The sequence below is a fragment of the Eleutherodactylus coqui genome, chromosome 1 (assembly GCF_035609145.1).
Source record: "Eleutherodactylus coqui strain aEleCoq1 chromosome 1, aEleCoq1.hap1, whole genome shotgun sequence".
NCBI lineage: Eukaryota > Metazoa > Chordata > Amphibia > Anura > Eleutherodactylidae > Eleutherodactylus > Eleutherodactylus coqui.
Genome location: NC_089837.1, coordinates 11,360,104 through 11,377,230, shown reverse-complemented (window position 1 = coordinate 11,377,230; position 17,127 = coordinate 11,360,104). Strand labels below are relative to the sequence as shown.

General features: G+C 46.1%; 1 protein-coding gene across 2 annotated transcripts in view; it reads left to right on the top strand.

Annotated features, from left to right (window-relative positions):
• The first annotated feature begins 2,027 nt into the window (after positions 1-2,027).
• Positions 2,028-17,127, top strand: part of LOC136619047 (vomeronasal type-2 receptor 26-like) — a 160,411-nt gene continuing 145,311 nt past the window's right edge. For both annotated transcript variants that reach the window (XM_066594375.1, XM_066594374.1), the window contains exon 1: positions 2,028-2,344. In XM_066594375.1, coding sequence (XP_066450472.1) covers positions 2,342-2,344 — 3 coding nt within the window. In that variant the 5' untranslated portion in view covers positions 2,028-2,341. The remainder of the gene's footprint in view (positions 2,345-17,127) is intronic.

Below are 17,127 nucleotides of genomic sequence, written 5' to 3'. Positions count from 1 at the left end.
ACACGCCTCCCTAGCCCTCCCCGCGAGCCAGCTGCTGGAAGCCGGCTATGACTCACAAGTCTCTGGTGTATTTGGAGTGGGGGGGGTGCCCCCGCCCCCGCCCCCGCCCCCGTCTCTTCCGCAGGAACCATAGAGTCCTCTATCCAGCTTCGATGGCTTGTTCTTCTCCTGCAAGGTTAGGAGACGGAAGAGGATGGTAGGGAGAGAGAGATAAGGGGAGGGGGGTAGGCGTGGAGAGTCCGAGGCGTTGATCTCTGAGCTGGTGTGTAGATCGCCCTCTTGGAAAGAGAATGTTATAATTAATTATTTGTTAGAAGGTTGGGACTTCTTGGTTGATTTGAGTTTTGAGCTGATCTTCCAGTCCTCTGGTTTCGAGAGTAGAGGTGTCACTTGTTGGGCTTGCACTGGTAGCCAGGAGGGGATATCGATCGGCGAGATGTCTAATTTTTCCCATGCTTTGCCTAGGTCTTCTGGGGTTCGGATGGTAATTTGTTGCCCGTCGTTGAAGGTAGCTAAGCCAAATGGGAAGAGCCATTTCACTGGGAATTTTTTCGCTCTCAAGGCGTCTGTTAAAGGTTTCAATATGCGCCTTTTAGCCAATGTGCTTGGTGCTAAGTCCTGGAAGAGTAATATTTTATTGTTTTCAAATAGTATTTCTTGGGTCTCTCGTGCTTTTTGAAAGATATCTGCAGTGTCTACGTAGCTTAGTAGACCGCATATGACATCTCGCGGAGGGGCCGAAGCAGTAGGTCTGGGTCGCAGAGCTCTGTGAATTCGTTCGATAGTAATATTATCTGCCCTCTCTTCTCCCAGGAGAGAGCTAAATATTTGTAAGGCCGCTGATTTGAGAGCCTCTGGTGCGGTGGTCTCTGGAGCGCCTCTTATTCTGACGTTTTTTCTTCTGCTCCTGTTCTCCTGGTCTTCCAGGAGAAGAAAGGCTTGGTTGAGATGGTCTTGTTGGGAGAGTAGGTTATTCTGTACTGCCTCGCTGTGGTGGATTAGTTCTAGTTGGGTGTTCTCCAAGTCATCTACCCTGCGGCCTATGTGTTTGACATCTGTTTTGATGTCGGCAAGTTCTTGTAAGACCGGGGAGAGAGCTTTGGTTAATATTTTTTTGATGAAGGAGCGAGAGATTGGGCCTCTGTCTTGTTCTTCGTCTTGGTCCGAGTGTGTTGAGCCACAGTCTCTGTCAGAATCGATCAGGTCTTGGTTGTTAGAGGCTTCTTGTGTGATTTTGGCTCTCTGCGCCGCAGGTGAAAGGTGTTTTTTCTTTACGTATTTATCCATTTCTAGTTGATTTTTATTGTGTTTCAGTGTGCCTACTGCGTCTCTGCTTCTGTCTCTGTTGGTTTTGACCATTTTGCGGTTAGGTTGCGTGTTAGGTTCTGCTGAAGTCTCGGTGGTGTCTACGTGGTTGTTAGTTAAGCATAGTGTCCTTCTTATATTTTTTTGTGGCAGAAATCATTTTCAGGCTCGCAGGATTTGGAGAAGGAAGGGATTTTGTCTCCCTAGGGCTTTTATATAGGTAGTTGCTGATGAGATTCAGATTTTGTGTGGGTTCTCCTAGCTCCTGCTGACATTTGGTTAGAGGTGAGTGGCGTCTTGTAGCTTCAGGAAGCTGTGTTATGTCCTGTTTGTTTGCTGGGATTACTGGGACAGCAAGGGTTAACACACCTCCCTGATTCTGTGTGCAATTTACACCTTGATGTAGATTGTTTTGGGTGGTCTGAGACCTCAGGCTGCGGTGTTAGAGGCTTATGTGAGGTGAAGATAACACCCTCTTCAGCTCTGTTTAGACTCTCTTGCAAGGGAGGTGGGTGGGTGCTCCTTTAGAACTCCGTTGGCACAGTCTCGTGTGTCACCTGCAGCCTTTGTGAGTTCAGTAAGGGGGGGCCAAGGGGGATGAGAGGAATATGATCTCTCTGCTAGTCCGCCTGCTCTGACTGTGGGCTAAATGAGCAGAGGAGGAGGGGGGGAGACGGTAGCTCCGTGCCCTCTCCTGTAGGCTCGGTCCCGGTGTATGCAGTCCCCATGTGTCTCTTTACACCTGGTTGCCTCTCTCCGGTGTGGGGGCAAAGTCCCTGTGCTTAGATATCTCTGTGGGTGCGGGGATGAGGTGTCGGGAGTCACTGACAGAGGCACTCACCCGGCTCAAGTGTCTGCTGCTGATTCACTCAGCAGAGGGGGATGCCGTTTGAGGGGTCTGTGTCCAGCCGCAGCGCAGGAGATCAAGATAAGAAGATGGCAGGGGGGGAGAAGCTGAGGTGGGAATTGCTTTGTGTCACCGCTGTGAGGCTATAAAAGTCCCAAATCTCCTACCAGGTCGCCTGGGGTCTTCCTGATGGTACGTAGACCGTCTTTTGTGTCCGTGGCTGTTAGTTTGCTTAAGTTTATAGCGATTTTTAGAAGGATTTGCTGGAGAGTTAAATGGGACACATCCTTCCAGCTCTGTAGCTAAGCCACGCCCCAACATATGTTTTTCCAGTATCTCTAAAATAACCACGACTTCAGAAGATTTTCCGTGTGAACACCAGATAAACACCAGGACCAAATTAATTCGGGCGAAGCCGGGTATATCAGCTAGTCTACATATATAAAGGAAACATCGCATGGTTACCTACACATGTTGTTTCCTGGGTAACTCAGAGAACTATGCAAAATGGTGAACATATGTTTTTCCGGTATCTCTAAAGTAACCACGACTTCAGAAGATTTTCCGTGTGAACACCAGATAAACACCAGTACCAAATTAACTCGGGCGAAGTTGGGTATATCAGCTAGTCAATTCATATTGTGCAGGCTGGATCTGTTGCAGTCACCCCTACCCCACCCTGGGATGAGTTGAGTGACTGCTCGATCAGTCTGCACCTGAACATTTTTGCTCTTCTATATAGCAATCTGGCTTTCTGCATGCTACCAGGTTAAATGGTGATCAAGCCTTTCCTGTAGTATATATCCTGTATCTGGCCTCTTTTTCTGTGAGTTATGTTTTTGAGCATTTTTTTTCTCACCTCTGTGATTTTATTTTACAGGAAGAGATTTAGGCCCCCTGTCCACGGGCGTGATTTCATCGGCGGTAAATTGTTGGCGAATCACGTTGTCTGAAGCTTTTTCATAGCATTGCTATAGAAAGCGCAAGCCCCGTGTCCAGGAGCAGAGAATCATTGTGATTCTCTCTCGCAGCTGGCAATTCGCAGCATGCTGCGAATTGCCACGATTGTCCGTGGTCAGCCTATGTGTCAGATAGGCTGACAGCAGAGATCCGCCTGCCAGTGGATAGGGGAGCTTATTAATCTGTCTTATTATTTAATGGACTAGATAATGAAAAACGTTTAAGAATTTCCAAGTGGAGTAAGGTGCAAAAAGAAACTACCGTATTTTTCGCTCTAGAAGGCTGCATTCAGACGAACGTATATCGGCTCGGTTTTCACTATTTGCAATGGGGAGAGGCGGGCCGGAGGTGGGGCTAAGTTCCACAAATTAGCCCCACCCCCGACCCGCCTCCTTTCATTGCTCAGTTCCTGCTCCTGGCTCCTCCATCCTCCCCCCCCCCCCCGCATGAAAAGCGAGCCGATATACGTCCATGTGAATACACCCTAAGACGCACTTTTTTCCCCTCCACAGTGGGTGGAAAAAGTCAGTGCGTCCTATAGAGCGAACATGCTGAGATCTGACCTGACCGGGAGCTGAAACAGATCGTAAATCCTTCTCACTGAGCTGTCGGCCCTTGGTATACAAACAGGAGAGCAGAGCGGCCGACAACAGCTGATTGCTGGGGGCGGGGGAGTAGCGGGGAGCTGTTGTCCTGCTATGGAGCTGACAGTCTGATACACATTGCAGATAGGATCTGTAGCAGCACCCGATGCTCGTAGAAACAGCTCATTAATAAGACAGAACTTCTGCTCCCCCTCATCAGTCAGCTGTAGGGGGATCATGCCATCTCGGTCCATGGTTGCACCCCTTAGGCTGGTATTTATCTGCGCTCTCTGGTGAGGTTGGGAAGGACATAACACAGAGATCAGAGGGCCTGTAGGCGGGGTCATTGCTGCTGCTGGACACCATGACATCTGAGCAAATGGACAACACTTATCTGTTGGCTACATAGCAGAGGTAGGAGAGAGCTGCATGTATGGTGTATATATTTGTGCCTAGTTATGCACACATTTTATACACCATACATAACCATAATGAGAAATGCCATGCAGGATCGTGGAAAGTTGAGTGACAACTAATGGAATCATCATTACATTGTCACTCAGCTCTTTCAGAATCCTGAATTCCAACTGCAGAGTTATGCAAGCATGTATACAACATGCATTGCTATAACTAGTCAAACATAACATTCAGGGCTCCTGGAAAGCTGAGTGATAAGTAATAAGATCACCATTACATTTACACTCAGCTTTCCTGGATTCTGAATGGCAGGTTGACAAGTTTTATATACTTCATTCTGAGTTGGTACTACTGCTCTTTATTCCTCATGTATTACCTGACTAACTGCCTGGTCTGGGGGAGTTCCAAATATTTTTTCCTATTTTCCTCCTCTAAAACCTATCACCAGGTGCGTCTTATAAAGCGAAAAATACGGTAAATTCTATAATTTTTGGAGGGTGTTTTGTCTATAGTGTGCACACGGCTGCAAAAATGACATGATAACTTTATTCTGTGAGTCAGTATGATTACTACCCTACCACATTTATAAAGTTTTACTTTTGTGGCCCTACTTTAAAATATATATATATATTTGGAAAAACATCAAAAAATTTTTGCTACCATCTTCTTACCATAGTAACATAGTATGTTAGGCTGAAGGGAGATAATGCCTGTTTCTACCTCCCTTGTTGATCCAGAGGAAGGGGAAAAAACAATGAGACAGAAGCCAATTTAGCTTATTTTGGGAGAAAATAATTCCTTCCCAACTTGATAGTGGCAGTCACAATAATCCCTAGATCAACATTTGAAAGTTCCTACTTGACTACAAGACGTGGATCAACAACCCCGCTGGTTATTTAATGTCTATATTCTGTAATACCATAGCACTCTAGAAAGGCATCTAGTCCACTCGTAAACTCCTCTATGGATTTTGCCATCACCATGTCCTCAGGAAGAGAGTTCCACAGTCTCACTGCTCTTACAGTAAAGAACTCCCTTCTGTGTTGGTGATGAAACCTTCTTTCCTCTAGACATAGAGGTTGCCCTATTGTTATTATCGCAGTCCTGTTACCGTCGTAGCCTCAGCAATAAGTAGGGTTTAACATGCAGGCATACCCCTCCCCCATTCAGGTTCCCACGGTCTCTTCTGAAGAGATTGTTACCGTGTAATTTCACCACCCAATTGCACTTATCATCAAGCCATGTTTCTATTATTCCTACTATATCATAGGTTGCTTCAGAACTTCTCGCTTTATATTCACCCACTTTAGGGCTCCGGCACACTTGCATTTTTCTTGCATGTTTTTTCACGCAATTGTCAATGGGACTTTCTAATGTTAAAAACACATCGCAAGTTGGTGCTTTGCAATTTTTGTGCGAGACGTTTTTAACATTAGAAAGTCCCATCGACAATCGCGTCAAAAAATGCAGCAATATCGTGTGAAAAAACGTGCAAGAAAAACGCAAGGGTGCAGGAGCCCTTACTGATCAGACTTCTTGCATTTGTTGCTATTTAATTCATACAGTTGTTGGTATTCTTTATATTCATTATGCTACTTATGGTCCTATTAGCTGTTCTGTCAGTTCTAACTGTATTAACCCCACCCCCCACTTGACCCTCATTCCCATTACTTGGTCCCAGGTCACTGTCTACACTGTCTTCCCCCTATTGCTCTTATTGCCCTCCCCCCAGTCCCTAGTTTAAACACTCCTCCAACCTTCTAGCCATCTTCTCCCCAACACAGCTACACCCTCCCCATTGAGATGCAGCCCGTACCTATGGTAGAGTCTGTAGCTGACAGTGAAGTACGCTCAGTTCTCCAGGAACCTAAACCCCTCCTTCCTACACTAACTCTGGAGCCACTTGTGGACTTCCATACTGCCCCTCTGCCTTTCTGGTGTGGCTTGTAGTATAGGTAAATTTCTGAAGTCCTCGCCCTCAGCTCAGATTCTAGGTCCCTGAAATTATTTTTAAGGGTCCTCAATTGACCTCTAACTTTGTCAGTCATGTGTCTCTCTATCTCTCTTCCCCTTCCTCCCTGCCAGACCAAAAATTTTCAAATGACGCGCACTGCATCGTGGCAGGGAGGGGCCAAAACAGGCACGTCACAGCGGGGAGGAGCCAAAAGCTGGGGCAGGATCGAACGCGATTTGATGCTCGTTCGAGTAACGAGCACCATCGAGTACGCTAATACTCGAACGAGCATCAAGCTCGCCAGAGTATGTTCGCTCAACTCTAGTAAACACCACAGAAATGGATAAGGAACAGCAGGGCATCTGAGGCTCCCAGGTTGCACTATTTTGTCAAATTGGGGCAAGAGCCTGGTGGTCACCCCCCAGCAATTTAGTTGGGCCAGACCATAATCAGCAAGTCACACGCTGGCACATCTTAGCTAAGTACCACACTAGGTGGAACGAAGGCCAATCAATGCCTGCAGTTGACACCATTGCTTCTTCTCCTGTGTTACATGCTGGCATTGCTGTCCAATCCCCACCAGGACGCAGGCATGAGCGTGCGTCCACAGCGTACTGAAAATTTTCCCAGCGCAGCTTCCAGCTGTCCCCATCCTAGACAGGGTAAGGCGCATCTCTTCACCTACTCAGTAGTCCAAGGCATATTGAAATTTTTCCCACGGCAGCGTTCAGCTGTCCTCATGCCACATGGTCATTTGATAGCCACACCACCACATGTCTATTTCTCATTCCATGCCACCTCCGTCGCAGCATTTCATTACCCACAAACGCCAGCCCCTGCTTCTCCCGAGGGGCTTTTTAACCAGTACCCCTGGGAAAGACAGCATGTACTATGAAGAAATTAGAGTGGCCAATCCAGGATAATTCATTCTCCAATTACAATAAAGCAGCAGCATTCATGGTGTATCAAACATACAAAAGAATTTATTGCTCAATAAAAAAAGATGCTGCCGCTTTATTGGAATTGGAGGATTACGCTTGGGACTGGAGGTCCGTGGTCCCACAGGTGGCTGTGCATTTTCTCGTTTAACCTCTGCACTAGACGTGCATTCCTAAGGTGTGCTGCGGGATTCACTGAAGGGAACTGGAGGATAATTCATTCTGTCTCGGTGTCAGATAGCTGGACACTGCGCTGGGATACATTTGTGGACTCTGTGGGCATATGAAGCTGGAACCAGCACGTTTGCTGAACTCTAGTAGTGAACCTCTTCAAAATTGGGGGCGAGAACCTGGAGGCAACACTAAGAAAAAATTGTTCTGACAGAGCCTGGAGGCAAAACCTTTGGGATCTCTGAAGAATTGGCTGTTCAGAGTGCTGACATGCTGGTTTAGGAGCAGGAGGATAGACCAAGTTACTTCTACCCTTTTTTGGGGTGATAGAGGGTGCATGGTTCTCCAGTTCCAGCTTAACGATACTTTATGTTAAGCTGCTTTCCACCAGTGGAGAAGAGAAGTCTGGGGAAATCCAGGCTTTGTTCATCCTATTAAGTGTAAGCCTGTCGGTGCTGTCAGTTGACAGGCGAGTACGCTATCCGTGATAATCCCCCAAGAAGCACTAAACACCATCTCTAATTACATGCTAGCGGCAGGGTAGGCCAGCACCTCCAAGGCATACAGCGCAGGTTTGTGCCACGTGTCCACCTTTAACACCCAATAGTTGTATGGTACAGAGGGATCACGGAGGATGTTGGTACGGTCAGCTATGTACTACCTCATCATCTTTTTAAGCTGTTCCGTCCTACTCAGCCTAGACTCGGGAGTGGTGACACAGTCTGGCTGGGGTGTCGTAAAACTGGCAAAGGCCTTGAGGTGTGTTCCCCTGCCTGCGCTGGACATGCTGCCTGTTCCCCTCATCTCCCCTGCTAGTTGGCCCACTGAACTACGTCCTCTACCGCTAGCGTTGTCAGATGGGAATTTTAGTATCAGCTTTTCCACCAGGGCCTTGTGGTATTGCATCACTATCGTACTCCTTTCCTCTCCGGAAGTGAGAGTGGAAAGTTTCTCCTTATACCGTGGGTAGAGAAGGGTGCACTCTAATGCTTGCGTTATGGACAGCTGAATGCTGTGCTTGGACACATTGGTGGAGGCAGTGGATGACGGTGCAGGTGAAGGGGTGGGTGCAGGCCAGGAGACGCTCATGCCTGCGGCCTGGGAGGGGGATTTCATCTCAGTGCCAATTTGTGACACAACGGAAGAGGCAGGGGTGTGACCCACAGGCGGTGAATGCCCTTCGTTCCACCTCGTCGGGAGCTTAGCTATCATATGCCTGCGCATGCTGCTGGTGGTCAGGCTGGTAGTGGTGGCTCCCCTGCTGATCTTGGTGCAGCACAGGTTCCACACCACTGTTCGTTGGTCGTTCGTGCTCTCATTAAAAAACCTGCAGACCTTCAAACACCCAGCGCTCTGCATGGGAGTTTGCCACAAGGAGGTGCTGTGAGAAACAGTTGGGGGATTTCTTGCTCTGGCCCTGCTTCTCCCTCTGGCCACCCCACTCCCTCTTCCAACCTGTTCTGGTGCTGCAGTTGCCTCCCCCTCTGAAGCGCTGTCTTCAGTAGGCTTACCAACCCAGGTCGGGTCAGTCACCTCATCATCCACCAGCTCTTCCTCTGAATCCTGAGTCTGCTCCTCCCTCAGACTTACTGTCCTAACAACAACCTCACTGAGAGACAACTGTGTCTCATCATCATCAACAAATACCTCTTGAGGCACTACTTAGGATTCCCCACCCTCATCACCCTGAGACTGTGAAAGGTCCAAATTTTGAGCATCGGTCACAACAAACTCCTCAGGTGGCTCATGAACTGCTGTTTGCGACTCAGGAAAGGGACCTGAGAACAGTACCTGTGAGTATTCCTGTTCTGAATCTCTCCTTTTCCTAGAGTGACCAGGCAGGGAGAAAGGAGGACCAGCATGAGGATTCACAGGTCCAGTCCCTTGGCTAGCATGAGCGGACTACGTGGAAGACTGGGTAGTGGATAAATTACTGGACCTCGGCCTCTGCCCACACCCTCATTCAGACGCCCACGTCCTTGTCCTCGACCCTTACCCCTAGTGTTGATTATGTTGTATAATGCATTGCGTCAAAATGCTATGCAAACTGCAAGGTATTTTTCGAATGCTTTAAGCCAAAAATTGACAGTGTAAATTGTGTACAGTCTTATTATTTAGTGTGGATCGATAGGACACACACAGGGGTATTTTGCGTACACTTTAAGCCAAAAATAGACAAAGTAAAATGCGTACAGTCTTGCTATATAGTGTGGATCGACAGGACACACACTAGCATATTTTGCTTCCGCTTTAAGCCAAAAATAGACAGTGTAAAATGTGTATATTATTGTTATATAGTGTGGACCGACATGACACACACAGGATTATTTTGTGTACGCTTTAAGCCAAAAATAGACAGTGTAAAATGCGTACAGTCTTGTTATATAGTGTGGATCGACAGGACACACACAGGGGAATTTTGTGTACGCTTTAAGCCAAAAATAGACAGTGTAAAATTTGTACAGTCTTGCTTTATAGTGCGGATCAACAGGACACACACTAAGGGTATTTTGCGTACACTTTAAGCCAAAAATAGACAGTGTAAAATGCGTACAGTCTTGTTATATAGTGTGGATCGACAGAACACATACAGGGGTATTTTGCATCTGCTCAAAGCCAGAAATAGACAGTGTAAAATGTGTACAGTCTTGTTATCTAGTGCTGATCAGGAGGACACACACACAGGGTATTTTGCATACGCTTTAAACCAAAAACAGACAGTGTAAAATTTGTACAGTCTGGATATATAGTGTGGATCGAGAGGACACAGACTAAGGGTATTTGGCGTATGCTTTAAGCCAAAAATAGACAGTGTAAAATGCTTACAGTCTTGCTACATAGTGTGGATCGACAAAACACACACGGGTATTTTGTGTACACTTTAAGACAAAAATAGACAGTGCAAAATGCGTACAGTCTTGTTTTATAGTGCAGATCGAGAGGACACACACTTGCGCCTATTCCTATATAGTCTGTGTACACAAGTAGCAGTATACTGTATAGAACCAGTAACAGTATGCAATATACAGCCGGGGTGCTTGTGAATGCTTTGTGTGCACTACTGGTCCCAGGCAGCCAAACTGATGCTGCACAAAAGTGGAGTTGTCATCCTTAAAAGGACTGTTGGGTCCTTTGAAAATGGATCCCTGCCTAAACGCTCCTTCTAACCTACACTAATGCTCTCCCTCATTCACAGCAGCTCTGTCCCTCAGCTAATCCAGCCGCCTCAGGTGACCAGAGTTTTTATGATCCTAGGTCACCTGATCTGGCCACCCAATCACTGCTATAGTCATGCACAGGGTTGGCACATCATAGCCGGAGGTGCCAAAGCGTTCCCTGCATGTTCATTGGCTAAAAAAGCCGCTAAACATGTGGAGAAGAGAGGGTGAAATTTTCTCGAACACCACGTGGTGCTCGCTCGAATAACGAGTACGTTCGAGTATGCTAATGTTTGAACGAGCATGCTCGCTCATCTCTAATAATTAATAAAAAATGTTGGTACTTGTGGGTTATCTGTCACTCCTTTCACCTTTATCTTGCAGGCTTTTGCCACATTTATACCACCTAAATAATATTATAAATATATTTGGGAGAAATGAAAATAGCTTAAGAAATAATGTTTTTTTTCACACATATTTATTGGTAAAACATTTGTGAAATTCATTTTAAAAAATATGATAACAGATAACCCAAAAGTATCACACTTTTAAAACTAGAAACGCCCAACAAAAAAGCTGTGGGCACTGTACAATGAGGGAACCTGCTAATGAGGTGCGCAATCTGTATGACTTGGAGAGAAGAGGATGCAACTGAGTAGGAAAGGGCTGCAAGCAAGCATCAGCGGCACCCTAGGAAATAGGAATGAACATCCTATCCAAAATGTTATTAAAATGAATACCAGAAGGGACCAAACATATTAAAACCATTTAAAACACAGAAAAAGACAGGTGACTACTGTAGCCGAGAAAGGCCACATAAAAAAATACTACATCATTGGTGGCTGCACAAATAATCCAAAGCAAGCATGCAACAAGATAGTAAATAACCGCTCATATACATAAATACTCACTCGTGCTCAGTCAGATGGGCATTTATTTGCACGTAAAAAAAAATACACTGCGCGCCTAAAAAAAAAAAAGCATGACCACTAGAGATGAGCGAGCATACTCACTAGGGCAAACTACTCGAGCTAGTAGTGCCTTATGCGAGTACCTGCCCGCTCGTCTCTAAAGATTCGGGTGCCGGTGGGGAGCGGAGAGGAACGGGGGGGGGGGGACCTCTCTCTCCCCCCCTCTCCCTCCTGCTTACTCCCGCAACTCACCGCTCTCCCCTGCCAGCACCTGAATCTTTAGAGACGAGCGGGCAGGTACTCGCATAAGGCACTACTCGCATATGCTCGCTCATCTCTAGTGACCACGTCCATTGCCACCCAAATGTTCTGTCTTTTGTAGGTGCAAATTTTATGTGCATGTAAAATTCAGACATGTGACCGCGGCCATTGAAAAGCATTGGTTCTATATAGATGCAATCGCAAACGCACAAAACATACGCACATAAAAACGTCCGTCTGACTGAGGCCTCAGAGTGCAGGACTCTGTTCAAAGAGAAGTATATCAGAAGGATTACTAAGGAGGCGCCACCAGGATAAGAAGTAAAGCAAGCGTTTCCCTGAGGGCTCATACAGACAAACGTAATGTAAGCGCTGCTAGCATCGCTGTAAAGATCTCATGAACGGGCTGCCTCCTGCTACTTGAAGTATCAAGCTCACACAATCGCAGATGCTCGCTGCGCACTATCCAGCTCCCAATAAGAGTCAATGGAAAGTCCTGCGCAGCATGCAGCAAAGATAGGACAGGTCCTAACATTTGTGCGCACTAAGGAGCTACATGCGACCTGCACTCACGTGTTCTATCTTTGTTAGGTGCGCACCGTTTCGCGCACCTAACATTCTCGCATGTAACCCTTATATAGGAACATATTGGTTCCTAATAGAAGCGCAACCTGTGTGCTGCTAGCAGCGCGAAAATCACCTTCATCTGAACGAGCCCTAAAAAGAAGTATAAAGGCTACATGTGGCCAACGTACGCACCCAAAAGATTTGGATTAATTTGTTATTCATTTCATCAAAATTTTGCATCTCATATTCATCTGCTTTTTCTAGAGAGCTCGCCGGACTTGCTTGCAGCCCTTTTATTTTCAGTTCCAAACTTTGTAAACTAATTTTAAAAATTTGGGGGGAACTTGTGATGGTTTGATCACTCCTGCAGTATAATGTAATACCAAAGAATTATAATTATACCACAATTTGATAGGCAGTCTATGAAGTCACACCACAGATACAGCTTGGCAATCAGCCATGGCAGCAACGGGGGCCTTCTGTAGGTCCGGGCTAACAATTGGAACCTTGTGATCTCACCCTGTGATGGCTTCATAGAGCTAAAAGTGGCTTCCTCTCAGCCAGGAGATGGTTGTGGGAGCTGCAGAAACTTGCTGGTGATTGCACCCTCCATAGTTAAGGATGCCATCGTGTGGGAGAAAGCGCAGGAAATGAAATGAGTAGGTGAATTCTGGGGTTAGAGCAGATGGGGTGAGGGGCAGGGAATGTAATGGGGGCACAAAGCAAGCTTAAGAGTGTCAGATAGGCTTGACAGAAAGGGGTGGGGTAAAAAGAGAGTGGCTGATGGGTGCAGTGTAGCAGTGTTAACCTTCATAAATATTAAGGGAAGGCGTCTCTGTGTTAAGAAAATTGAAGATCAATGTATCAGTTAATTATTCTATATTGCATTGTAGAGCATGATACTGGTATGAGTAGTGAAGGGGTTAAACGAAACCCTTCTATAGGCCTGCATGTCGTCTAAAGAAAACAGATGAGAGTCTACTAGACCCCCCATGTATGCATATCTATAGACAGGAAACTATAAGACTACAGGGGGTAGACTGTAAGGCGCCTTTACATGCATTCCTTTCTCCTGAATTCATAACGGTCTCATTGTATGTAATAGATACACCTTAGGAGGTGTAACTTATGTTAATCATTTTTGTTTTAGCCTATTATGTATTCTATTCATCTTGGAGGTATAGACTTTTTGCTGTGATGTCATTTAGGGTATATAGGCTTTGTCCACCTCAGAATAAAGTAGAAATCATCTGATACCGCACAGGCTGGTGTGATTTGTATTTCTCCTGGGTCCAGACTTCTGCACGGGATCTGGGATCGTCTTCTCTTTGATAAACACATAAATTCTCCTTACATTTTTGGTCCTTCGAGCCGGAAAGACTCACTGCAGAGGGAAAGGATAGCCTGGCTATGAAAAGGTGGGTCTGAAGTACTCTCCGATCATTAAAAGACCTCTGTCTTGCTTAGACGTCATTAGAGGCCAGTCGGGCATCCTGTCTAAAACAGTGACATTTTTCCGAACTAGCCGGAGAATTTGGAAGCCTCCCAGATAACGTGTAGTAAGTATAGCAATGGTTAAACTTTTCTTCTCTCTTCTTCTTCTTCTGTATACTTTAGTGTTAGTAGAATTTACAACGTGTATTGTAAATGAGAGGCAAGTATAGACGAATGGTTTGTCAAGGGACAATAGCAGTAGTCTATGTGAGACCATAGCCATTGTGAGAAGGCTACAGGAAAGAATTAACTCCGTGCGACACGTAAAAAGTGGTTAGATGACGTCATGGGACACAGGGGTGTCCAGGAACTTTACTCCTTATCTTTCTATTACTTTCTCTTTGATATTGTGTTATAGAGTAATTAAGAATATAAAGAGGGCGGCCGCCTACTAACATAATGTACTATTTGTATTGTTGTCTTATATTGCATGAAGCGAATGTGTGAGTGATTGAGATGAGTGGAATAAATAAATAAATTAAGAGTTCCTAGTTGTAAAGAATTATGTGATAAAATACGGACAAAATCAGCTAAAAGATCAGCAGAAATACGGATTATCCGCTGCTGAAGTCTGGTTAAAAGAAGCCCCAAACTGTCACGCCCATATAAAAATAGACCCCCGACAGTTTGATGAACAATTCAAAGGGTTAATGAGGAGTTCCAATTGAATGAAAAATAGAGAGAGCAGATAGAAGAATTCTATGGCCAGATTGGAGTTCTGGAGAAGGAAATTAGAATGGGAGGGGAGGAGATGGTAGACCCCTTCCATAGTATAATCAGGGGGAATGACAGATGATCCTAATGCTGCATATAATCAGCCATTAAGGAACACGTTAGTAAGTGCAGTAAAGAAGGAAATAAGAGGTTATATAATGAGATACATGGTTACCCTGAGGATGGGATCCTTGCAGGATGTTTTTCAGAATATGCAAGACATGCAGAAAAGTGTTACAAAGAAAAGGGTGAGAAAGTAAGGTTTTTTTATATGGGGAGAAGAATGTGATATGATGGTTCAAGAAAGTCAGAGAGGTCATTGGACAGCGAGAGGATGTGAAAGTAGAGACAGAAGAAGAAGCAGAGGTGGGATGCAGCTCAGGGATTTAAATGTGTGTTGGAATTATGGGAAGTCTAGTGATTTTGCCCGAGAGTGCCCTGAGAAACAATGTTCTCAGCCACCTTGGGGAAAAATGACTAGGAGGGGTTGATGTACAACACTTGGAGGATCTCATGGCAATCTCCACTGCCTGAGATAGATCTCCAGGTGAATGGGCGGATGATTACTTTCCTGGTGGGCTCAGGAGCCACCAGGACATTAATACATCCCAATATGTAGCCAATGTAAAATGTAGTAGTAGTCATATCCTGGTAAGAGGGGTTAATGGCTGGACCCACAGGGAATCCCTCTCTGAACCAGTTATAACAGACCTAGAGACAAATAAGCCTGTGAAATGTCTGATAATATAGTCAGAATATGTCCAGTAAATGTGTTGTGATGAGATATTATGATAGAATTAGGTATACCTTCACCAGAGTACCTCAGGGCTGCTGTGAATCTCCAACAATTTTCTCCCAGGCTATGTCAGTACACTTAGCCCAGTTCCAGCCTCCTAGAGGTAGTCAGCGACTACTGTATGTTGGTAGCTAGCAGCAGACAGTGGAGAGAATTGTGGGGGGGGGACACAGTCGTACTCTTGAGGTTTATTTGTGAGCAAGGCCATAAAGTAAACAGGTAGAAACTCCAATACGGTCAGCCAACGGTTAAATATTTGGGGTATAACCTGTCAGATGAAGGTAGGCAAGCAATTTTGGAGGTCCCAAAACTATGAGCAAATGATGTCCTCTTTGGGAATGACAATGTTACGTGTGCTGCTGGGATTTGTTGTTCTATTGTGTTTCCAGCAGCACAGCACTCTCAGGGTTAATGATTGAGCTGGCTGGGTGTGGTACTGTCTGCTAGCCAATCCCCTGGTCAGTCTATATGGCCCCTCAGGCGAGCAGTCATGAATGCTTGTCTGGTGAGGTTTGCAGTGTGATCAGGTTCATGTCCGTTTGTACGTTTAAATTCTGTCAGTTTTGTGTTAGTTTGCTGTGTGACCTGCTATCTGTGTCCTGTCCTGTTGCAGCGTGTGGTGAACTGTGTCCGGTTCTGCTGGACTCCTGGTTAGTGTAGGGACTAGCAGTATAACCAGGAGCCATGAAGTGGCCTGCTAGCTTTCAACATATTGTACAACATGTCAATTAATACCTGATATTTATATTCAGCTTCCAATCTGTTACTAGTGGTTGCATGTTGTATGCAGTGTATTCTGGGTCTGTCATGTGGCATGTGAATGCGTCCTGTTTTGGTGCGTGGCTCCTAGGATCAGCTAGGGCCCAGATCCGAAGACCGCTGGGCTGCCCTTATTAGGGCAATGTCCCCGCTTAGGTAGGGCCACTGTCATCCTCCCTTGTAGCACAGGGTCAGTTGCCTGAAACCGGTGTGAGTCCCGTGTGACCCTGGTGATACCCGTGTGCGTCCCCTTTGGTCATGATCATGTGGGTTCCGTGCTTTGCCTGCCCACACGATCGTAACAGACAAACTTCTGCAGCTCCTGGATCCCAAATTCTGCATCTCTGACAGCGCTTCTTACGAGACTCTGGTGGGCACATCAGTCTGGGGGGCTGCTGAACTACAGCAAGCCCTTTGTGCTAACTGTTGACTCAGGAGAAGGATATATCACCTCTGTGTTAACTCAGGAACACGGTGGGAAGCAGACCGCTGGCATACTACTCTTGCAGACTAGATCCAGTGGCCGAGCGCTCCCACCCTGTGTACAAGCGGTAGTCAGACCTTCTGCCACTATAGTGCTGTCCCCCCACACACTGAGTACCGCACGCAGTTAGTTATACTCATATCTTAGTCCTTCTAGACCTCCCCCTGCAGGACACTACTGCTCACAGCCACGCCTGACAACCTTGGGATGTGCTACGCTCCATCCATCTACCTTACTGCCTATTTCTTCAGACGGTCCTCCATACAACTGCCTAGGAGAGATGGCACATGAGGTGTTACTCAGACCAGATCTGCAGGATGGACCTCTTGTGGATGCTGAATACACTCTTTGTAGATGGGCTGTACATCTCTGTAGAGAAAAAAAGGGAAAAAACCCCCCAAAAACTATCTTACCTAAATTGTTCTTCAGATGTGCAGCAGTTTTGAGCCATGGCCTGTGTCATGTCTCAACAGGGGGGATGGTAGCACTCATATGGGAAGTGTTCACAGCCTAGGGGTTTACAAACTACTCTAAAAAAAAAATTTTTGTTTTGTATTATTTGTGCTAAACAATGCAGAAGGGAGTATAAGACCAGGAGGGGGCGCCGTCCTACACATGGGGGATGCTGGGAGAGCGCGGGGTGTAACTTCTATAGAAGGAGTGACGAGCGCCATACTGGTAGATCTGCTCCCTGACCTACTGACTGCAATCCCTGCTAGCCATCATAAACCGCTCCTGCAGTCACACAGTTTCTGCCGTCACACGGCTAAATGTCTGACCATTGTCTATGTGTATATCACCCCTCAC